Source organism: Rousettus aegyptiacus, unplaced genomic scaffold (assembly GCF_014176215.1).
Source record: "Rousettus aegyptiacus isolate mRouAeg1 unplaced genomic scaffold, mRouAeg1.p scaffold_m13_p_3, whole genome shotgun sequence".
NCBI classification, from domain to species: domain Eukaryota; kingdom Metazoa; phylum Chordata; class Mammalia; order Chiroptera; family Pteropodidae; genus Rousettus; species Rousettus aegyptiacus.
Window position 1 is genome coordinate 165044148 of NW_023416306.1, and position 24546 is coordinate 165068693.

The 24546-nt window shown below is 46.7% G+C and overlaps 1 protein-coding gene across 2 annotated transcripts in view; it reads right to left on the reverse strand.

Moving 5' to 3' along the window:
* Window positions 1-14980, reverse strand: part of FBLN5 (fibulin 5) — a 67217-nt gene extending 52237 nt beyond the window's left edge. The window contains exons 1-4 of one of the 2 annotated variants that reach the window (XM_016145447.2): window positions 14539-14980; window positions 11186-11240; window positions 9785-9836; window positions 6335-6589 (exon numbers count right to left, since the gene is read on the reverse strand). In XM_016145447.2, coding sequence (XP_016000933.1) covers window positions 6335-6589; window positions 9785-9836; window positions 11186-11240; window positions 14539-14555 — 379 coding nt within the window. In that variant the 5' untranslated portion in view covers window positions 14556-14980. Of the gene's footprint in view, window positions 1-6334; window positions 6590-9784; window positions 9837-11185; window positions 11241-14028; window positions 14420-14538 lie in introns of those variants that run through there. The other variant, XM_016145446.2, reaches the window with a different exon arrangement.
* Window positions 14981-24546: the final 9566 nt, after the last annotated feature.

Consider the following 24546-nt stretch of genomic DNA (forward strand, 5'->3'; position numbering starts at 1 on the left):
TCAAACAATATAGAAATTACATTAAAAAAATATATAAAGTTACTCCCTTCCTTAAACGCAGTCCTACCTAACGTTAGACAGATGGACTAGAGCCTTGCTAACCAAAGTGTGGTCCCTGGACCAGCAGGCAATGCGTCACCAGAAAGCTCGTGTGGAATGCGGAACCTCAGGCCCCACCTGAGACCTGCTGAGTCAGAACCTGCATCTCCCCAGGTGACTCGTGGGCACAGGAACTCTGAGAAGAGCTGCACTGGATGACATCCCAGAGTCCCTTCTCTGCTGCCCGTCTCCTTGGAAGCAACTCATCATGCTGAAAAGTGGCAAGAATTCAACCTCCGACCCTCTAAAAGGCATCCACCATTAAATCTAATCCCCAGGGGAAGGAATAAACAATAACCGAATTACAGGACTAAGAGTTTGGAGTAGGAGAATCCGTAATGGAATGACGAGATTTGAAATGATGAAAACAGAATTACGAAAACTGCTATTAATTGTTCCCATGAGGCAGGCTCCATGCTAGACAATTGACATGCATTATCTCATTTAATTCTCACGAACAGCCTGTGGAGGCTGGTACTGTTATGCCTGTTTACATACGGAAAAACAGGTTCACAGAGGCTAAACTGCCTGCCCACTGTCCCACCCAAGGATTGGGAAAGACCTGAAGCAAGATGGGACAAGCCGAGCAGGGGGGCTGCACTCAGACAAGCTTGCTGAGGCCCAGTTCATGGGGATGTCTGAGCAAACCCAGGTGTGGGCCTCTGCCTCCATCCTGGGTCCCATTCCCTTTCAGGCCTGCCTGGCCCCAAGGCCCTAGCAGCTAAAGAATTTAGCAGCCACAGCTTCCAGCATTTTCCTTCTAGTCTCACCCTGAGGGCTTGGTTTCAAGTTACAGCCCCAGCCTGTGTAAAAAAATAAGAAGGAAAGCCTGCAGGAGCCTATGACATCCAGACCTAAGTGAGGTTTCTAAGTGCTCCCATGCTAGTCTTATCCGCTGGGAACAAATGCCACATTGGAACGGCTTCCCACTGTTTTGTTTCATGATTTAAATAAACCCAGGCTTGCTGGCATCTCAGGCAAAATCTGCCTGACAGTTCCATAAAGGGCTGAACTAGGCAAAGACCTTCAACACCTGCAAGGTAGGGGTGTACTGAGCTCACTGTTAGGTCATCTTTAAGGTTTTCAAGAATCAGGCCTCCCATACATGTTCGGACCCTACAAACCTGTCCACGGGTTATCATCGCCAGACTCTAGCCTCTGCCTCTCTGAATCTTTCCTCATCATTACTTACTGCGTCATGCCCCATGCAGACCCTGGACAAGGCATTTTCACATGTTACCTGGGAGGCAGGCGTTATTAGACCCATTTTCCAGATGAGAAAACCGAGACCCACGTCTTACAGCTAGGAAGCGGCCACACCAAGGTGGGAGTCTGACTCGTAAGTTCCAGCTCTCTCCGCCCCAGGATGCACTACCTTCCCACCTCCGCCTTCTCAGGAACCTATCGGAGTCTGCCTAGTATTTCAGCTGCTTGCTTTATGTCTAACCTCCCTTCCTTGATGTTGAGCTCTGGAGAGAATCCCATGGCCATGCCCAGGTGTCCTGTGCCCTCAGTGCCTTGGGCTGGAGCCTGGCCCCAAGGAGGTACCCTGAATACATTGATTGAATAAATACTGGCTGGCTTTCAGGAAAAAATAACTCAAGAGGAAAGCCTCAGCCCGACTACCATCCATCCTCCCAAAGGATCCACATGTGTTCCTCTCTGCCCCCTTGGGTGCTTTGATCAATGAGAAGGCCCTGTTGAGGAGGAGAATAAAGATATTGCTCTACCACAAATGGCCAGAAGAAATCTCACAGTCCCTGGTGTAACAAGGCTCTGGGAAAAAGGCTGTCTTCTTGGCCGCGAAACCCCCTCACGCGCGTTAGTTTTTGGTGCAGACTCTAAACTTAACTTACCTTTGCGCCTAGTTGATAGGCAAAGCCAGAACTAAGAACGTCCACCCAGAGAGAGGACAAGCCGAGCTCCAAAAGCAATGCACACTCAGACAAGTGGCACCCACACTCAGGGACCCGAGCCAAAGCCCTTGTTCCCAGTGGCAGTGCGCTATGATAGGGAGGCTCCTGACCGGGCGTTCCAATCCGGGGTGCCCCAGCCTCCCAGCTCAGCTCACCCCTCTGCCTGAGCCTTCAGCACCAATGCTGTGGACCCCCCACCATCCCGTTTCTGAGATTTCTTTTGGCTCGCTGGGCACGCTTTGTATGCGGTCAGTTTTGCCTTCTGTCTGGGTCTTGGTTGGTATTCTATTTCCTCCTTGCCAATTAACCGTGTCTGCCTGGCTCTCCCTCTCAAGAAGCTGGTAAGCAGATCTTCTAAGGGCCCGGGATCCCAGGATCTGGAGCAGGCATCGTCACCAGCCATGAGTCCCACCAACCTTGTGGAGGTGGCCCTGATGCTGAGCCACCCCACGCCAAGATGCCAGTTTTCTTGATGACGCGTAACTTTCTGGGCTCATGGGCTATAATCCTTGGGTCACTGTTCGCTCTCTCTGCAAGTCCCAGGCGATCAAGATTTACGTCTAGGGGCTTGTGGACTCGGACCAAACTTTGTCCCAGAAGGATCAGGGTCTAGCCACCTTCACATAGGAACCCAAAACGCAGCAGTGAAGACGGACGCTCAGAGGCCCAGGGGCCATGGGTGCCAGGCCAGGCCCCTCCTCCTGCACAAACAGGGCATGGTCTCATTTGGGCACAGGGAGGAAACTGCCTCCTTGAAAGTGGGTCCAAAACTTGGAAAAATTAGCCACAGCGCAAGGGGATATCTATTTGCTTCCAGAAAGTTTCATATAGACTTTTAGATACTTAGAAGAAACTGGAACATGGAGAGAACACAAAAGCAAGAGAGATTCGCATCAGATCTCTAGATCTAACCTGACCAGTTTACGAAAACATAGAGGGATGAAGAAATACGTTAAGTCCCACCACAAGAACGCCATCAGCCAAACGCCAAAGGTAGGAAATTCTGCAGGACAAACAACTCGGCCTCTTCAACGGGTTAAGTGGCAAAGGGAACAAAAAAGATTAAGAGTGAGTTAAGAGACGTGTCACCCAAATGAAATGTGTAGACCTTGTTTGGATCTGATTCAAGTCGACCAACAGGAAAAAAAAAAAAAAAAGACATTTCGTGAGACAATCTGGGAAATTTGAACACTACCTGGATATTTAAGGATAACAAGGAATTATTGCTGATGTTTGTAGGTTTGATGGTGATATTGTGGCCATTTTTTTAAAGAAGAATCTTTATCTCGGAGAGATACATCTTGAGGTATGTAAGGATGAAACACGGTGCCTGAGATTTGTTTCAAATAAACCCATGGGGTGAAGTTAGAGAAGACACGAGATGGGTATGGCTCTGTGCTGACGATTACTGAAGCTGGGTGAGAAGCAGGTGAGTGTTCATTATGTTCTCTGTGCTTTCGTCCAGGTCCCAAGTTTGACAGAAAAAAATTTTTAATTAAAAAAAAGAAACAAATGGAAGAGAAGGCCCTGGTTTTTAACCATGGCTCCAGGACTGACTCTCCGAGAGGCTCTGAACAAAGATTTACCTCCTCCAGAGCCCGAATGGTGGGTTTAAGTCCTGGCATGGCCTCCATTATGCTGTGTGACCCACCCCCCCCCCAACAGGTTTCTCAGCCTCTCTGTGCCTTGGGTCCTCACCGTACAGTAGGAAGAATAGTCCTACCCCTCAGGGCTGCGGTGACGGGTTAACGTGCTCACTCACAGAAGGAGCCCGGCGCACAGCACACAGCACTGCCCGCGCTTGCTCCCATTACTGCTGCTGTCCTTGCTCCCGCTGTTTATTATCTTTCATCTGGAGAAGGAGGAGGAGAAAGAGACGCCTTTGGAGATGTGATCCTCCTCTCCTCAAGCACCAAAGTTTCAGCAACGTTCTCCGATTCTCCCCGACCGCACGCGGCTCCCTCCGCGAGGTCAGACTTGCGTGCTGGGAAGGTCACCATCACCCTCCCGCAGTGACCACATCGGCTGTCGGGTCCCGCCCCCTCTTCCCCACCCAGGTGCCTTCCTGCCCCGTCGCCTGCTCCCAGGCCCAGCTCTCTCATCCCTCTTCCGGGATGGAACAGCAGTAGAAAGAGGCTCCCTTCCCCGTCCCCTCTCTTGTCCGCTCCCCATGAAGCCACCTCTTTCCATGCCCAGAAGGACTTCTGTAAATCAGGAAACGGTGGGTGGAGTGAAGGGAAGTTTAAAAGAACTCCAGACTTATGAATGCATAAGGCTGAACTTTCTGGAAATGGACGGGCCCGGTGCCAGTCCTCGCTAGGGTTCCTAGATTGTATTTTTCTTACAAAAGGGCCATTATGAAGGCTCTGCATCTCCCGTGTGACAGGTTTGGAGCTGTAAAACTACATGACATCATAGGGACCAGGAGATGAATAGATTCCCCAGCCATGATCTTATTCTCAAGGGCGCTGGGATCCTGGAAAGGTCTGTGGAGGGGAGGGTGACACTTCAGAGAAGACTGCGGCCAGTCCAGCCCCTCCACGAAAGGGGCCTGGGGGACTGGACCACCCAAGACACCAGCCCCTCACGAAAACACACAGTGCCTCAAATCGTCATTACACCCCCTCCCTCACTTAGGTGCACCAGTCACGGGACTTATCCAGCCCCCCCTCCCCACGCACTCTGAAAGAGCAGCAGCACCCCGACCTTACTTCCTCTGCATTTGCTTCTGAGATCATTTCTTTCTACCAGAAACGAGAGGACAAGCGGTCCAGTTAGGAGGATGTAGCCTGGTCGTCAGGGGAGCTGAATTCCCAATCTACCGCTGCAATTCTCTAACGAGTTAGAGTCCACGTCCCCTTTTCCATAAAATGAAGAGGCTAAGGTTAAGGATTGTCAAAAATCCCCTCCAGTTACAACTGGCATACTGTTCTGCTGATTGCTATAGGAAGTACGTTCCCATCTTCTCCATCAAAGCTTCAGGCCGTGGCTCGACTGGGGACCATCGTCTGTATTCAAAGTGGCCATCAATCAGCTCTCTCCTACACCCCCTTCCTCCGTCACACCTCTGTCCCTTGAGACCAGTAAGAAGTTTGGGGTCAGGTGTATCTAATTTTGCCTTGCAGCTCTGAAGGACACTTGTTTGCATATTATTTGCATGCATTCGAATGTAAATGCATGCTCACTTGCATGAAAATATGGACGATATTATGAAATAACCAACCCAGTCTAACAGTTGGTTACAGCAGCAACACTCTGGAGTCCTAAAATGGGACCAAAAAAAATCTCACTGAGTTGACTGATGTTCTCCTAAACTTTCAGGGTAAAGGAAGGAAATATTAGAACTTCAATTCACATTAATTTTTATGACATCCTTAAAATGTTTCTATTTTTTACATATGCTTTATACTCCTCAAAACGTAATAGTATAACAGGATACGTACGTAATTTATAGATATGCATCTAATGGGGGTCCAGGTATAAAAAGATTTTGTAGAGAGGGGTACACAATGAAAACGGTCTGGGGCTATCACTCTAGACCATCTCCCAAACCTGGTGACAATCACAAAGGTTTTGGTCTGACCACAGCCAAAGTTACCAGGGAGGATTCCAGGTGACTCTTTTCCAAGGCCACACTGGCCAGCAGAACACCAAAGCCCACTAAGACACCCACCACGCTGCTTGCCAACACCCTTGGGACCTCATAACCTACATTGTCTCCTTCCGCCCAGAGATCTACTCTTGCTATGATCTCCCATCAGCAAGGCCCCTTTTGGCCCAAAGGGCATTGGTTTACACTCAAGAAAGAAACCCACTTTCTTTCCAGAATAGTTGGTCTTGGCCCTCAAGGCTTCTTTTCTTTCAGGAGCATATGCTCCATTTAAGGGTGAAGGGTGTTAAAGAGAAAGCGCTGATCCTTTCTAGGTCTCTCTGGGATCCACTTACTAAGTTTGACCAGCTGTATTCGTTATCGAACAGAGAAAATATGAGCTTGGTCTTTAAATAGGTAGATGGTAAACAGATACGACTGAAAGATGGATGGAGAGCTGGACAGAGAGATAGATACGCGAGAGAAAGAGAGAGAAAAAACAGATTGGCTTTCTGAAGCCTTGTCAAGAAGACAGCAAACTAAACTATGGTTCAGGGGGCAGGGCTCCCGGAGACACAGGCTACTAAAAGTGAAAAAACCATTGCCTCGGTCATTGTTTCACCGGCGCATTGAAGGCGCCTAACGACCCACTGGGGCGGACCTGCTGGAATAGGATGCGGCCTTCACCACAGCACAATGGGCAGGAAGCTCCGGACGCGGGGCGACTCACCCACACACTGGTTGCTTTCATCCATCTGGAAGCCAAAGCGGCACATGAGGGGCCTGGAAATCGTGGCGTAGTTCGGAGCCTGGAGCGGTGGGGCAGCTGCTGGGTACGGACCGGAGTAGGGGTTCGAGTAGGGGTTCGAGTAGGGCCCTCGATACACTGGGTTTGTCCGGGGGATGCACAGGTACCCGCCGTTTTGGTTCACGCACATCATGTCTCCTCGGCAGGCCTCAGGGATGGTCCGGCATTCGTCGATATCTGGAAGTCCACAGAAAGGGTGAGCTTTAGTGGCCCCGGGCTGTACTGAGCGTGGGGCTTACTTAAGCAGAGCTCTGTACCAAGAGAGCCAGGGAGGACCCCCAAACCCCCTGGAACAGCATCTGCTTCCAAACACTTAGGGCAGTGCCTGGCTCATCACTGGCGGGTACAACCTAAGGTTGGCTAAGGCGAATCGAATTGACCACGTCACCCAAAATCAGTTATCAGCTACCACCATCATGACGCTGGCCTTATCCACGAAAATCTGTACCATCAAGTACTTCATACTTTTCTTTTTAATGAACCCACATTTGAAACCCAAGAAAATGTGTTTTTTAAATTTTACATGACCACAGCAAATGGAAAACACTATCAATGAGCATGAATAGAAGGTAACGGTAAAAATAAATATATAACTATTAAAATAAAGACTGTTTATCCGTGGGTGTACCATGTCAGGTGCTCCTGTGTGCCCACAGGCTAGTCAGGAAACTCCGGGATACACCTAAAAATCATTCCCATTTCTACTCCAAATAACAGCTGGACAGGGAAGAAAGAGTCCCCGAAAGTCCCATTGAGGAAGATGAGGCTTGGCTAAGAGTAGGCTGGGTGTGCGGTAAAGCCTTACTTGAAAGTCAGCTCCCAGTGTGCCAGCAAACAGAGCCCACTTCCAGCCAGGCTGCTGTGCTGTGTGGTAAGCCCGGAAGTGGGGGCAGGTGCTCTAGAAAGCTGGCCTTGCTAGGCCGGGTCAGGAGAGGCCTGAGCTCTGGTTCCGGCACGAGCAGCTGACCTGATGCCACTCACCAGGCCCTCTCGCCAGCCTTGGGACCTGCTCCATGTGCAATCAGAGGGGCTGGGGGAAAGGAGGGGTAAGATGTCTCAATGCTGACAGTTCACTCCAGCCATCTCACCTGAGAAACTCCCACCAACTCTCACCTCCAGAAATGGAAGAGTTTAAGCTCTGAAGGCCCCATTCCGTAGCCGTCAGCCTGAACTCCCCCGTAAATCCGGTGGGCCAGAAAAGATGGCGGCGGACTCTCTCCGCGTCCTTTGGCACAACCTCAGCCCCCTTCACTTCAAATCCAAGTGCGAGCCCAGATTTTCCATGGCAGGGTTTTATTCTCACCACTCGTCATTGTGAAACCATCTCTTTGCCCTCTGACTCTCTGAGCTAATGTGAGCTCAGGGAAGACAAACGATAAGGCCTAAATCATATATAATTAAAAAGCTAATTTAATCTGAGGCGAGGGCAAGGGAGGCTGCCTTATTCTTTGTATTCGCCCTATGCTCCATCCACGACGAACTATTCTCTACCCTGAACGTCCTTTCCACCCGTGGTCTTTGCTCAGGCTGTCCCTTCCGCCTGGAATGCCATCTCTCAGGACCCTACTCATTCCTCTTGTATATATGTAATTCTTCATATGTAGATATATTCAAATGTCACCTCCATGAAGACTTTCTTTATTGACCCCAGACACTGGGCATCACTCTCTCCCCTCCTTTTACACAGCCCACGGCTATCGCCTCAACTTGGCGATGGCTTTATTCCGCCTGCAGAGTTCGCTCCATCTAGGTCTGCATCTCCCACCAGATGATGTACTACTAGGAGAACAGCCTCCAAAAGGTCTGTCCTGCTCCGGGGAACCTGTGATTACATAGGTCACATGGCAAAGGGGAATTAGGTAGCAGATGGAATTAAAGTTGCTAATCAGCCGACCTTAAAATGGGGGATCATCTGGGTGGGCCCAGCGTAATCACGTGAGTCCTTAAAAGTGGAAGAAGAGGCAGAATGGTTGGTCAGAGATGTGACAGCAGAAAGAGATGTGACGTGCATGAGGGACTCAGTGGCACTGCTGGCTTTGAAGATGGAGGCGGGGACCATGCACCAAGGCATGAGAGAGGCCTCTAGAAACTGGGAAGGGTCCTCAGCTGACATCCAGCAAGGAAACAGGGTCCTCAGTCCTACAGCCACGAGAAGCTGAATTCCACGGAAATGTAAATTGGTTCAGCCACTGCAGAAAGCAGTATTGAAATTCCTCAAAAACTGATGATCCGGCAATCCCACCTCTGGGTATATATCCGAAGGAAATGAAAGCAGGGTCTCAAAGAGAGATCTGCGGTTGCACGTTCATCACAGCATCATTCACAACTGCCAAGGTATGGAAACAACCTATGTGTCCGTCAGTGGGGGAACGGATAGAGAAGACATGAGATGTGTGTGTGTGTGTGTGTGTGTGTGTGTGTGTGTACACACATATACAATTTAATATTATTCAGCCACAAGAAAGAAGGAAATCCTGCCATTTGCAATAACATGGATGGATCTTGGAGGCATCATGTTAAGTGAGGTAAGTAAGACAGAGAAAGACAAATACTGTTTAATCTCACTTATATGTGGAGTCTTAAGAAACCAAGCTGGGGGCGTAGGGCGAGGCTGGCAAAGGAGTACAAACTTTCAGCTGTAAGATAACTAACTTCCGGGGATCTAACGCATAGCACTGTGGCTGTAGTTAACAGAACCGTATTATATACTTGAAAATTGCTAAGGAATAGATCTTAGTTTTCACCAGAAAAAAAGAAATGGCAATTATGTAATGCGATGGAGGTGTTGGCAAATGCTAACGTGGTCATCATACTGCAGTATATAAGCATATCAAATCAACATATCGGACACTTTAATCTTACACAATGTTAAATGTCAATTATATCTCAATTTAAAAAAAGAAAGAAAGGAACTCAATTTTGCCAATTATACACATGAGCAAGGACATGGATTATCCCCTAGAACCCCTGGAAAGGAACAAAGCCTGATGGCACCTCCATTTTAGCCTGGTAGACCTCTGCTGGGCGTTTGACCTCCAGACCTGTGAGACAATACACTTGTGCTGTTTAAGCGCTAAGTTGGCGGCCATTTATTATGGCAGCCATAGGAAACTAATATAGATGAAGAGTTCCTTGGGGGATAGGAGCCAATTCTTACTCGTCTTTGCCCCTTCATGGGGCTTAACCTGGTTAAGGTGATGGGCACAAAGAAGGTGTCACTGACTTCAACTGTTTCCGAGGCACCATGTTCTTCCATGGTCAAGGCTAATACAGGTTTGACAATATTGAACAACAGCTAAGCAAGCAATGGTCCTGCAGTCGGGCTATCACTGGAAGCCCCCACCCAGCAAAGGATCTTCAGCGACCTCTTACCTACACACTGTCCTGACTGGCGGTCCAGGTCAAAACCATTAGTGCATTGTTGCTGAAGAAGAGAGAAGGAAGAGGCAAGGTCATTTCACCTACTTACTTTTGTTTAACTATAAAAATATTATAATGGCGTCACAGAAAGTTGGCGAAAGGAGTAAAGAAAAACAAAGCATCCATAATACCAACGCCTGTATAATAACGCCTATTTGTCCCTCACTTTTTAAATATTGTCTTACAATCTTTTTACACTTAGCATTATTTTTTAAGCTCCCACACTATTGCTTCAAAATCTTCATTTTTAGCAGATTGTTACTGGGGATTTTCATGCTCTAGTTATGAAGGGCAATAATAATCAATCACATCTGATCTGCTGAATGAGGTTTGTCCAGTGTTCATTCCTTTCTGGGAATGGATCTGAATGCTTTTAAGGGCAATCAGTCTCTTTGGGTATTACTTAATCTCACCTTCTCAGAGCCCAATATGAGTTCTTTGTACCATATGAAAAACCTGATTCTGAGGTCTGTACATAAAAGAAAATCTGCATAGTGATACAGTTTTTTAAGAAAAGTAGAATTGGGGAAATCCCTCCATTTCAACCTCAGCAAGACAATTACACAAACATGCTTTCGAAAATAGATAGATCTCCAACAGCCCTCAAGGGTTATAGGCTTCACAAACAACTTAAGTTACAACTTCATGAACTTAGAAAAATTGTCATGGGAGTAGACAGTGGGTGGACCTTTCAGGAAGACCCTGGAGCCTGGCATTTCATAGGGATAAGCCAAGGAGGTATGTTTTTGACTGTGGGAGCCTGGCTTTCTCCGTAGCTTTAGGAGCTCAGCTTCCTGGAGCTATAGATTGGTTTGTAGAGAGGACTGAGCTTGCATTCCTGGGAGTAGATTCAGGTGTCTTAGAGCCTTAGGGCCAAAAACAAAAGAAAACAAAACAAAACAACCCAGAGCAGATGAACCAGGAGGTTATGCCACAAAGCTCAGCAAACCAGGAGAGCTGCGTTCCAGCCCTGCTCACAAACCAATGCCAAGTGCAGGCATCACAGGGCCAGTACCGCTCAGAAACACTGCAGCACATGGGACTTAACATTGATGACAAGGCAAGACCTCCCCAAAGGGACGCAAGTGAAGAAGAGTGATCCAATTATTATAAGAGTCTCAGATTAGGAGTCAGGACACCGAAGTCCCAGCCCTGCCACTCATGAACCATGTCACCTGGGGCGAGACTCAACTGTCCTGAGCCCCAGCTTTAATCTCCATGCACGGAAGAGCTCAATTTAGGTAATTCGTGAAACCCCTCCCATCCCCACAGTCCTCGGGGTCTAAAAACATGTGGCTGGACACCCTGATTTTTAATACGCTTCTAGATAAATTAACAAAATGAAACCCTTACCTGTGCATTCCCAGGACTTGGAAGACATAGAGCCAGAATGGTGACAGTGAGTATCCTGCAGAGAGCAAAAAGCTGACATAAATGCTCAAGATACATCGGATCCAGGCCTGGGGGTAAACGCGGACCTCACGCTGCCTGCGCATTTGCAACGGCGATGTCACCTTGTGTGTACGTTGGTGGGCGGCCCTCCAGAGAGACCAAGGGGGACGTTAGATACCCCCACCGTCTCAAACCCAACCGGTCTCTTCTACTGGTTCCGTGTGTTGGGATAATGCGTTAGATGGCCTTTTTTAAATCAAGGCTTTAGCCGCTTCAAAGACCAAACCTAAAACCCTCTGCCGTGGTAGCAACAGTGTATTGGCCAGTTGCTTCCATTGTTCCTCCTAACACCTGGGCTGTGACACCTTTATTCTGCGATGATCCCGGAGTGGACAAGCCATCACACCCTCGAACGATGAAAGGGAAGGGCCAGTGTCACAGGAAAGTCACCTAACAGAGCAGGCTCTGAGGAAGAAGAGGAGGAAGGGACCTGGGCAGCCCAGAGAAGAAGCGGAGCAGGAACACTTACTTAGGAGGAAGAAACCGGGAGTCAGGCCAGCGCGGCCATTCATAAGCCGCCAAACCTCCCTGAGCCTGCAGTTCCTACCCTTCTCCACGCACAAGCTTCTTTCTAAGGAAATCGTAGTCGCCAACATGCTTAAAAAATACGAAATCGATCCCACCTCACGCCCATCAGGGTAGTTATGATAAAAGAAAAAGCAGGAAGGGTTGATGCGGATGTGCAGAAGCCGGAACCCCTTGTGCACCGCTGGTGGGAATGCGAAATGGTGCAGCCGCTACGGAAAACAGAGCGGCATTCCCCAAAAGCAATTACAGATGGATATTACCACATGATCCAGCAATTCCACTTCAGGGAATACACCCAAAAGAATTAAAAACAGGGTCTCAAAGAGATATGTGTGCAACCCTGTTCATAGCAGCGTAATTCACAATAGCCAAAAGGTGGAAGCGACCCAAGTGGGTACTGATGGATGACTGGATAAACGAATTACGGTATCTACGCTCAATGAAATATTACTCAGCCTTAAAAAGGAATGAAATTCCGACATATGCAGCTAATTAAATGACCTTTGAAGACATCATGCTAAGTGAAGTAGACCAGTCACAAAAAGACAAATAGAGTATGATTCCACTTTTATGAGGTTGCCAGGGGCTTGCAAAGGAGGGGATGGGGAGTTGCTTAACGGATATGCAGTTTCAGCTTTGCAAAATGAAAATAGTTCTGGAGCTTGGTTGCACAATGTGAATGTACTTAATTAACACTACTGAACTGTTACACTTAAAAACAGTTAAGATGGTAAAAAAAAAACAACTATGTAAGTGTAGAGCTTTATTTGGTACAATTATTATTCAGTTTGACAGGGATTTATCTGAGCAACTACTACTTGCAGGTGTGGATCCTAAGCATGAGAGCTACAACACTCTCCAGTCGCTGTCCTGGAGAGCTGGTTGGGGAGCCACATGAATCGATAATGTCTATATACTTCGGTTAGGGCATTGATAGCGATACCCATTGAGTGCAATGGGAGCTGGGGTTTAGACATAGGAAGGTCAGGGAAGGCTTCCTGGAGGGGGTGATTTTCAGTGCAGCAGTGGACATGGGACCTGGCTGGATTCGGTGGCTTGTCACTGTCAAATATGCCTCCACTTTATAATCCCTCCCTTCATATAAAGAATGTTTGGCAGATTACAAAGCCCACTCAATCCATGACACAAGGCTCATCTGAACAAGCAGCTTTGGGTACTTGGAAGCCCCGGAATTAAGGTGACATCCAGAGAGAACAGAATCCTGATGTGGCGCCAGGAGATGCAAGCCCAGTTCCTTCGTCTAGTCTCCAATCAAAGGATAAAGACCCCGAGTGTCCACGAGTTTTCATTTCATCTAAGTGCCCGTGTGAGCCAGGTTCTAGAACGCTGGAGACAGCCCGGACCTTATAAAGTGCAGAGCCAAATCCCAGGGCTTTTTTGATATTTGCGACAGCCAGATTTATATCTGGAAGGAATGAAAGAACAATAACAAATTTATTTTCCAGGCTGTATATTATGAATTTCAATGTTTTCCTGTTTCTTCACATGAAGTTTCCTCCCAGTTGGTTATAAAACCCTGTCTCGTTTATGTTGGAGACAGAACAGGCTGACAGAATGCAGTGGACTTCAAGAGCTAGTGGAAAAGGCATGCTAACCCCATTTCTCCCCCTACTCCAGACTCCCCCCCGTTCCCTGCTGGAGAGCAGTCCAGGACAGGTCTGGTCTCAGAGGTCCGGCCTCAAGCCCAGACTCCTGGAAGAGCCACAGCTGGGTCCTGGGGGCCACGTAAGCTCCAGGCTAATCAAGAGGGCTTTCCAAAAAGTGAAATAATACCCAGGCATGCAGCTCTCATGGCGTCACAAACAGTTGCACCTTGTCTTGAAAAACTCTAAAAAACTGCAAAAATAAACTAACTACAGGAATACCGGGGGGAATGTCTGATGCTCATAACTGGTCCTGGAAGTTTTGAAAACAGGTGGGTCCACCCACTTGGTGCACCATCCTAAACGGTGAGGAAACCCTGGGAGACCAACGAAATGCCAGGGCTGTTATGTTCCCCGTCCCGGATGATTTTATCACGGATCAGTTTTCGGCAGACGCACACGCACACCCACATAATCTGTGCAAAGCAGTTAATGTTTCAAAAGCTTGCCGGATAAAGACTGCCAATGTAATCTAGATAAAGTTCTCTAAAGTTTAAGGATTACTCGACTCGAATTGCAATTTCCTCAAAGAAGAGCAAAACGTTCGCTTACATGTAGTTCTTTCTGCCGTCCCCACTTTTCATTGGCTTGAGACTTCTGGGTCGCATGCCCTTTGGGAATCCCACGCATGGGGCAAATCCAGCCCTGGGATGTGCAGCTCACCCGTTTGCAAGTCCGACAGCCGATGCAGCAAAATAATGGCTAGTGAAACCAGTAACTGGTCTCCCAATTTTAAAAATAATATAAATTCCTTTTTTAAAAAAACCAAAAACAAAAAACACGCCCCTACCAATTTGCCGCCCCGTCCAGAAAGGAGGAAACAAGCTGTGAGGTTTTTGCAGACCTCTCGGGACTCAGACACTGAATGATACAGTGCCCACTCCCAAAAGAAGGCTACAAGACGGAAATGACAAGAGGCGCAGCTTTTTATAATTAATATCATTGCATCACTAGCGGACGCCTTTTCCAATATCCCGACACCGCCTGAATCAGTCCATAGCCATTTTCCGCCCATCAGGTTTTTCAGATCCTGCAGGGAAGAGCCCGGAGGGGAGGACCTACCTTCTAAATCCTGGCATGTCCAAGACGCGCGAGCTGGAGAAGCGGTGGGGGAAAGAAAGGGCTCGCGGAGCGCGACCCTCGCAGGCAGCTGCTGGCTTCGGGCCGTCCTCTGGGCCCGCGGCGCTCGCGGGCGCTTTATTCCAGAGGGGACAGCGAGTCGCGGGGAGGACACGGGGAGAGCCTGGGTCCTCCGAGCCACTGGAGAGCCGACAGTTGAAAGCACCTGGTTTTGCTTAGCCCTCTTCAGTAATTCAGCATTAAACCAATTGGAGGAGGAATGTTAAAAATGAACACTTCATTTTCTAAGTATGTTAAACAATGCAAATGGGGCCTCAGTCTGGACACAGCTGGTTCCGATTACAGCGCTCACCAACTGGCTAGACTCCTCACAACAATCTTGGGGCGTCTGCCAGGACCCAGGGCCCGACGCTGGGAGGAGAGCCCTGTCCCCCCGCGGAGCAGCCGCACTCGCGCCCCCGGCATCCCCGCTGGAGGCGATTGGCGGGCAAGTGCCGGAGGGTGGGGTGCGGGGGGCTGGGACGGCCCGTTGACCCTTTACTTCCCACCCGGGGAGGACGTCCCGGGCGGGGTGGCCGTCGGTGGCTGGGGCGGGGCGGCGGACCCAGCACGCTCGCACCCCCACCCCTGGCATTGGGACACCCGGGAAAGTCGCCTCCGGGAGAAGAACTTGAACTCAGGACAAACACCGCGACAGGGACTAGAATCGCATGATTTCTTGGGAGACCAGAACCAACGAAGCGGAGGCTCGGGGAAAGCGACAGGAGGCTCACGACTTTCCAGAAGGCGGGGCGGAGGAGGACGGAGTTTGGCTGACGCCAGCCGCCAGCCGAAGGCACAAACTTGTGCAATGCAAACCCCCGGGCCGCCCTCAGCCCGTGACTCCCCGGCCGGGTCGCTCCTGAATTAGTGTCTGTAGTATCAGACCGACACGTTGCACGCCTTAGCCTTACACGACATTATATGTCAACCATATCCCAATAAAGCCGGAAAAAATACTTTTTTCATTAAAAAAAAAAAAAAGTCCCTAAGCTGAAATGTGATTTGAACAAGAGAAAAGGTGACTTAAAAATGCGAAAGGTCAGGGAAAGCGGAATGATGATAATAACCTAAAAGTATTATTCTAAGTTCTTTACATTGATTATATGGATGGTCTCGAATTTTTTTTTATTTTTCCTTCTTTTTTTTTTCTTTCTTCTTTTTTTTTTTTTTTTTTTTTTTAGCATCGGAACCCTTTTTGGCCAATGAAATCTTACCAAAGACACTATTCTATAAAAGACCAATGCAGGCTGGCAGTAGTCCAAACGCCTGGCTCCCCACCTGCGTCTTCCCTTGGCCCCCCACCCCCAACAAAGCCCTACCTACAGCTGGAAAGGCATTGACGCGGTCCTTTCTCCTCACTGACAGGTCGGACGCTCTGCAGTAGGAATTGTTATCCTCAGTAAGAGAGGTTGGGTCACTTCCCCAAGGTCACACAGCTATTCCTCGATACAGGGGAGACTCCAAAGACTGCGTGTTTAGCCTTCTCGAAAGGCATTCTTTTTTGGTAAGTAAATGGTTTCGTACTGAAGGGAACCAAACTTTTGCCACCCTGAAGCTGCCTTTCGAGATACTGATTTTTAAACTGGTAATTAAGAAGATTCAGAAAGAAACTTTGACCCACCTCCCCACCCCCACCCTTGCTGCTTAAGAGATTGAGAGAGAAAGACTTACTCAAGCAAGGACGTATTAAGATGGTCGCCTTAGCAGCCTTATTTGGATTGAGTCCAGTGGATGAGAGGGTGTCAAACAGGGACCTATTTACTAGATACACGCCCCATGCCCCCCTCACCCTGTGTCCCTTTGTTTCTGGGTGCCAAGCAAAAATTTCCTTGTCATGTGTCTCTGCTTTTCCCCAACTATCTGTAAATAGCCATTCTATCTTCTAAGATCCAAGACCGAGGTGGGGGGGGGGGGTTGGTGGGGTAAAAGGGGTAAAACACGTGGTAACACACAGACCAGTGAACAGAATCAGGAGTCCAGACGTAAACCCATATTTATACGGGCAAATCGTTTTCGACAAAAAAGCCAACAACATACAGTGGAGAAAGGAAAGCCTCTTTGATAAATGGTGTTGGAAAACCTGGAAAGCAACCTGCAAAAGAACGAAACTAGACTGTTGTCTATCGCCACGCACCAAAATTAACTCAAAATGGATGAAGGACCTGACCGAAACAATAAAATGCAAAGGAGAAAACATAGGAACTAAACTCAACGGGGTTTTATGAATTTGACCTCAAAAGCAAGAGAAGTAAAAGCTAAAATAAATCAGTGGGACTACATCAGTCTACAAAGCTTCTGCTCAGCAAAAGAAACCGTCAACAAGGTAAAGAAACAACCATCCAAACGGGAAAATATATTTGCAAGCAACACTTCCAATTAGGGCCTACTAACCAAAATATACAAAAAGCTCATACGACTCAATAACAACAACAACAACAAAAAACAATCCAATCAAAAAATGGGCAGAGGACCTGAACAGACGCTTCTCCCTAGAGGACATACAAATGGCCAATGAACATTTGAATAGATGCTCAACATCACTAGCTATTAGGGAAATGCAAATCAAAACCACAATAAGATACCATTTCATACCTGTTAGAATAGCTATAATCAACAGAACAAGTAATAACAAATGTTTGAGAGGATGTGGAGAAAAAGGAACCCTCATACACTGCTGGTGGGATTGCAAATTGGGACAGCCACTATGGAAAACAGTATGGAGGTTTCTCAAAAAACTAAGAATTGATCTACCATATGATCCAGCAATCCTTCTACTGGGTATTTATCCCAAAGAATTGAAAACCCATATCCGAAAACATATTTACACACCTATATTCATAGCAGCATTATTCACAGTGGCCAGGACATGGAAGCAACTGAAGTCCTACGATAATGATTGGCTAAAGAAGCTGTGGTACATATATACAGTGGCATATTACTAAGCCATAAGAAGAGAAGAAACACAGCCATTTGCGACAGCATGGATGGACCTCAGGGTAATCATGCTAAGTGAAATAAGCCATATAGAAGAAGTTGAAAATCACATGACATCACTTCTATGTGGGATATGGCCTAAAAGCAACAAAGGAACAGGACAAACGAACAGAGACTCATGGACATGGACTATAGACTAGTGGTTACCAGTGGATAAGGGGGTGGGGGAAGGGTGGAGATAGGTGGGGTAAAGGGGGTCAAATATGTAGTGATAGAAAGAAATCTAACTATGGGAGGTGGACACACATGTAAATACATATATCTGCCTTAGTGTTAAAATGTTCAGCTGAAACATTAGATTTCGTTAACCAATGTCACCATAAAAAATAATTAATTTTAAAACATATTAAAAAATAAAATAAAATCCGAGACCCTGTACCCCGCTTTTCTCCTTCATCCAAAATGCCATGTTGCCTCACTTTCTTTGGAATTTTCATACCTATATGAATTCCCCATGCACATGTATTAAAATTTTATTTTCTCTTGTTAATCTATCTCTTAATTTTTTTATTAGCCCAGCTAGAAGAACTTAGAAAATGGGAGGAAAAGTATAATTTTTTAAGCTCCCACATTTCTCTAAAAATACATTCAACAAGAATGGCAGAATGTTAACAATTGCCGAAGCTGAGCATCCATTTATTCTATATACTTTGTATGTGTTGGAAATTTCACATCATAAGATATTTTAAATACATTATGTTTACGAGGTTCTTCATCCCTCCTACTGCTTGTAATAGCAAAAGATTTTAAACAGCCTTAATGTCCATCACTTGGGCACCGATAGGGTTAAATAAGGTAAGAGATCTCTAAAAATGGACTCATTCGTGTAACCAATAAAAAACGTTAGATACATAAGAGTACAGATTGAATGACGCCATTTACAGAGAAATAAAAATGAGGTAGTGACTGGGGGGACCTCCGGGGCCTTCTGGGTGCTGGTAATATTCTAATTATTGATGTGAGTGCTGGTTCTGCAGGAGCGTGTACACTTAGGATTTGTGAAGTCATCTGAGAGTTATACTTTATTTAAAAAAACAAAAAACAAAACACTGAAGTAGTTCCCTCTGTGCTGATATTGAAAGATTTCCCACATGTTTTGTAGGCCAAAATGGTAGACTATTTGGTAATCTCATATAACTCAAAGTAATGTATTAAGAAGCGTAAAAGTAAGCTGTAGAACTGTGTAAAGCGTGCCACTATTTGAGAAAAAATATATACACAAGTGCTTGCCTGTGTATGTATAGAAAAGACATCTCCCGAAGGATACACGAGAACCTGTTAGCATTGTTTGTCTCCTAGAAAGGAAATGACGTAGGTAGCTAGGGAAAAGACTCGGGAAGAGAATTTCCCCTTCACTGCTCACCGTTTGGTATAACTTGAATTTTGTACCATGACGTGTATTATCTGCTCAAGATATGAGGTTAATTGAATTGGAAAATACATTCTATTTATGTAGCGCTATTTGGTAGAGTAGGGAGAGTTTTAAATGACTTAGTCTATTACCTCGCTTTCGACCTTTCTGAAAGATAAGGGGGGAGGGGAAATAAATGAGCCTGCTTGAGGTCGTTTCCATCTTAAAACGGCAGGATTGGAATAAAAGGGAGAGAATAAGGGCTGCAATAAAGGACTTGGGCCTGAATTTACCAGTCGGGTGACCTTGAGCAAGTCACTTAACCTGCTGGCATCTCAGATTCCTTATCTGCAAAATGGAGACAATGTTTACCTCTGAGTGTTGTTGCAGGAATGAAATCAGTTATGCTCATAATTGTCACTGTGTCCAAATTCCCACACCTACACGACCCTTTCAAAATATCTTTAATAACAAGTAAGTTATTTACTCATTAGTGGTTTCATGGACGAGGAAATCATAACCTCACAAAAACTGCCCCACTCACTGGGGAACAGCTCGAATCATTAGAAAGTTGTCTTGAGTCGAACCCAAATCTACTTCCTTGCATGTAACTACCTTCCCTGGGTCCTAATTCGCCCCTCTGCAGCCACAGGTTACTCCCTCTGCTGCATTACCAGCTTCCTTTTTGTGAAAACAGTCCCGCCTCTTGCCTGAGCTGGCATCCTTTTCCCCAGACCGAAGACCCCGGTCCTATCGACTAGTCCCATGGGTGTCCTGTGGCCCTGCTGCAGCCTCCTCCAGTGGCTGCATCAGCCTCTGTGTTCAGGTTGAACTTGTACTGACGAAAACAGTCCATAGTACACAGGCTGTTTAATACCCTTTCCTCCATCCTGTACCTAGATTGCGTCTTTTTTTTTTTTTTTAAATTTTAAAAGATTGTTCCAGATCTTTTAAAATATGAATTCTACTATCTAAAGTATTAAGTATCACTCCCAGCTTTGACAACTACAGATCTGCTGACTCTGACATCTGTGATTTTAACAGAATTGTCAATACGCAAATTTACTGGGACAGGCACTAGAGTGAGGCACTCTGTCTAGGTGGGCACCGAGCTGCTCCTCCATCTTGGACATCGTGGGGGAACTGCTGATTGTCTAACTTGGGGTGCCGCCAACTTCTCTCACTCAACTTACCCCCCCCCCCAGTTTGTCCACAAAGACTTGATGGGAAACTGTCAGATGTTCTGCTAACATCAAAATGCACAATATCCATAGCATTTCCTGATCCGGCCATCCTATTTTTAAAAAGAAAATGAGGTTTGTTGAGCATGAACTGCTAAGTGACCCTTGCTAGCTTCTAGAGATCATCACTTCCTTTTCTAAGTGTGTGTGTGTTTTTTTTATTTCTTAGTTGCGAAATAGGGATCCCACATCTGCCTCTCCTCCCATCATCGGAATCGAATACAATCACAACTACAGAACAACGTTGCAAATGTAAATTTCGGCATAAATGGAAGAGGTTATCACCTGCTAAACGGGACCTTCCTGGTCCCGATGAAGCTGTTTCTTCACTCTGTCACGGATTGAAAGACAGACGGGCTATTTTTTTTTTTTTTTTTAAGATGATGCTTCAAATTTGGGGGCGGGGGGAACTTACAAAATTATACATTTAATGATATACGTTGACTATTAATATTAAACTGTTTCTTTTCCCACTGCCGCAAAATAATTACATCGCAATGCCTAAGAGAGAATGCAAAACAGGGAAGGTGCCATGACTGAATGTTCATGATCCATACACACCCTCTCCTTTGACCCCCATGATAATTCCACAAAATAGGAAACCCGTCATTTTGCGCATGAAGAACAGACCCAGGGAAATAAGAGCCACACGGATAACAAGCAATCTAAACTCTGGCCTAAACCAAGCTCATTTGATTCTGGAGCTTGGCTTAGGCCAGAGTCTAAACTGTTTGTTATTCTTTCCAGTTTACCAAACCTCGTGTCAACAAAAGTTATCCGTACCAATCTAACGCCAACGGGAGTCCCCAGTGTGGGATGTGGTAAAGGAGAAACTGCCCACGTAAACAGTTTGCAAACCTGGGGGATGCAGCCTCCAGTGGAAATCAAAAGTAGGCTCTGCAGAGACAAAGAAAATGCTGTTTTTTTTATAGAGGATGTCTCACCTCCGTCCCTGATTGGTCCGTTTTTATGCAAATTTACAGCCTGATTGGTCCAAAGAGCACTGTCCTGATTGTTACAAAGCCACTCTGGTCAGTAAAGAGGCAAATGAGAAAAGGGCTTTGCAAAAGAGCTCTGATTTTATGGAGATGGTCTCATCCTACTGGCTGAAAGGCAATGCCAGGAGCTTTTTTATAAGGGTGGGCTCAGAGGGCAGGAGCACAGTGCAGAAGGCTGGCAGCTCAGTCTGTGGCTTTTCTCTGAAATGCAAAATGCGTGACAGGCCTCTGCCAGCAAGGGCTGCTAGACTCCGGTTATGAATTTGAACCTAATTGACCACAATGAGCTCCTCTTGGAAGGTATATTCCTTCTCAGGGTCATCACTTACTTTCTCTGATTTACTGAAGTCTGGCCACCTCAACGCCATGCACCCAGACGGGGCTCCCTAAGTTTCCTGGTGTTCTCACGGCCAAATACTAAGCCCTTCATCTTTAATTGTCCCTTTGTCTCGTTGAAGTTTTGACCATTGATAATCCATCTCTTCTCCTCCCTAGCCAAAGAGGGCCCCAAAGTTAGATCCAGCCTCTCTACTCTTGCTTACTACGCTCTTGTCCCAGGAATAGTCACTGGTCCTAAACCTATTATGAGACATAAGTCCCATAGTCCCATAAACTGTCAGCACTGTGTAAATAACTCTCAAATAAATTCCTCTCATCATCTCTAACTTCTGTCTTTCTCTGCGGAAACAAATGTTCAACTCCTTATGAGATATTTCCCCAGATTCATGTCCTCTCTTGACTTAATAGGCACCAAGTCAGGGTAATTCATTCACTCCCTGTGAACCAATTAAAAAGCCAAAAGAATTCCACTCTAGTGGTGGTTTTGGGTTTGGGGTGATGGCGGTGGTGGTGATATGTGTGTGTTTTAATAGAAATAGCACCACGGTTATGGCTCATGATAAAATGATACATAGTCCCACATCACATTCTGTAGGGTGGTGGTCTAGGGCCAGTAGGGCAGTTCTGTCCCTTTAAGGTACCAGAGATTCAGTCTTCCTCTATCTTGTTGCCTTGCAATCTCTAGAATGTTGACCTATTCTACATGGTCCAAAAGGGCACACCGCGACCACATCTACATTTCAAAAAGCAAGACAGAGAAGTTGGTAGCTGCACCTCTCTATCTACAAGGGTCACCGGGGGATGTGGTCTGTGTTCTGAGATCATCAACCTACTTAGCTAAAAATCTTGAGTTCCCACTGTGAAAGCAAAAAATGGACATCGGAGGACGAGTAGCAACCTCTGCCAGAAACCCTAAGGAACATCGATTATCTCTCTACTTTCTTTACCCATCTTTATTTCTACAGTGAAGAGATTTCTCCGTTGTCATCTACACTGCAAATATTTTCCTGTTTGCCTTTTACCTTGTAATCTTATGGCCTTTTTGGAAATGGATACATCTTATATTTCTATGTATTTAGATGTCTTAATCCCATCCTTCATGGTTTCTGCTTTCTGTGTTATGTTTATGTTAAACACATGATGACCTTTCAAAACATCGGCTCCATTTCTCTGGGGAATCTTGACAAATACAGCACTCTCGGCAACCTTTAACCTCGCGGAGCTATAAAATGGGGGGAAAAGAATATCCTAGTGTTATAAAGTGTTCATAAAGCGCCTAGCAGGTGCCAACACACAGTAGGCCCTCAATAAAGGTTATGAGTCACGGTCAATAGTGCAAGGAGGTGTGCATAGGCCAAGGGAGGACACAAAGAGGTGGCCCCACTGGTCTTGGGAATGTTGAAAAAAGACATTGCCTGCAGGAGGTGACTAGATCCTAAGTCTTCTGCATCATTTACTGTAACCTCTAATTTTACAAATGTGAAAACTAAGGCCCAGAGAGACTAATTTACTCACGTAATTAGAGGCAGAACAGGGATTGCGATCCAGGTCTTTGAATTTCTGCTCCAAGATTTTTTCCCTTTTACATGTGGTCTCTAACTGCGCTCCAGTGTAACCAACAAACTTGTTCAAGGATGTCAGAATTTTCTGCACATATTTGAAATTCTCAGGAACCTCAGCAAATCATGAAAACACTTGGGCTTTTTGTTTGGGTTGTTTTAACTGGCTGTGGTTTTAACATGTAATCATGTGTACAACATGAGATCTCTACTATCGAAAGGGCTATGGGCAAGCATGCTCCGCCAGGAGCCGCAGAGTTGCACGTGAGAAAACAGCGAATGGCATTCATCTATTTGCCATCTCTCTCTCGTATTTGTCTGTTTTCTGATGCTTAATACATATTAAGGTTTGGGGCGAAATTAATACATTTAATATAACTTTATAATAGTATGATGTTCAAATTATCTCATTTCCTATTTACAATCCACCTAAGATTCGTGGTTCCCAGACTCTTGTATTTAACCAGACTAGTAAAATCAATACCCTCAACAATTAGAGGGAACCATATTATGCTGTCAATTTTTAATTTTGCCAAATAAAAATAAAAAATATAAACAACGATCATATAGCACGTCATCATATTGCATAAAAGAAAGGACTTTTAACACCAAATGTAGGAGAGACCGTGTAAGCTGCTCCGTGTATCAGATGGGACGTCGAATCTTAACATTCCCGGGGCGCTCAGGACCAGGAGAGGCATGCATTATTGCATCATCTCTATTGTCCCACAAAAAGGAACAAGGCTGGCTCCTTGTTGCAGTTTTAAGACATGTTATGTGGAAATGCTTTCAAAACGAAAAGTGGAGGACCCAAGATGGCGTAGAAGGTACAGGCTGCGCGCGCCTCCTTTTGCCACCAAAATTCCAACAAAACTACAGAGCCGCCGGTACGTGGGGTCGCCTGAGGTCTGGCTGAACAGAAGCCCTACAACTACGTCACCTCTAATAACAGGTCGCCTCAAAACTGCATGAGGGGCGGAGCCGCAAACCGGCCAGTCCCACAACCGCGAGTGGTGATGGAGAATCCGAGGCCTACCTTGGCTGCAGAGCTGCCTCCCCCACCTGAGGAGCGAGGGGTCCTGGCCACCCACTGGGCTCCTCAGCTCAGGGTTTCCAGTCCCGGGAGGAGAAGTCCCCACTATCCCAGCGGAGGTGGCAGGTGGCGGTGGCGGCTGCGAGAGTCGGAGGGCTGCAGAAGCAGGGACCTTCCTCTTAAAGGGCCCACGCCTGGCCTTACTGGCTGATGGACGCGCTCGCGCTGGCCTCCAGCGCTGGGGCAGCTGCTCCAGGAGCATCAAGGACATACGGGGAGGCGCTGAGCTGTCGGGGCCAGGGTGAGGGCTGGAGGGGTGGTTTGCTCCCCTCCATTGCTGAGCCTCCCAGCACCCCAGGTGCCATCGACCTAGATAGCACAGGTCACTCTGCCCGGGGGATTCCCTGAGACTCCACCTCTCCCGACTTGTGGG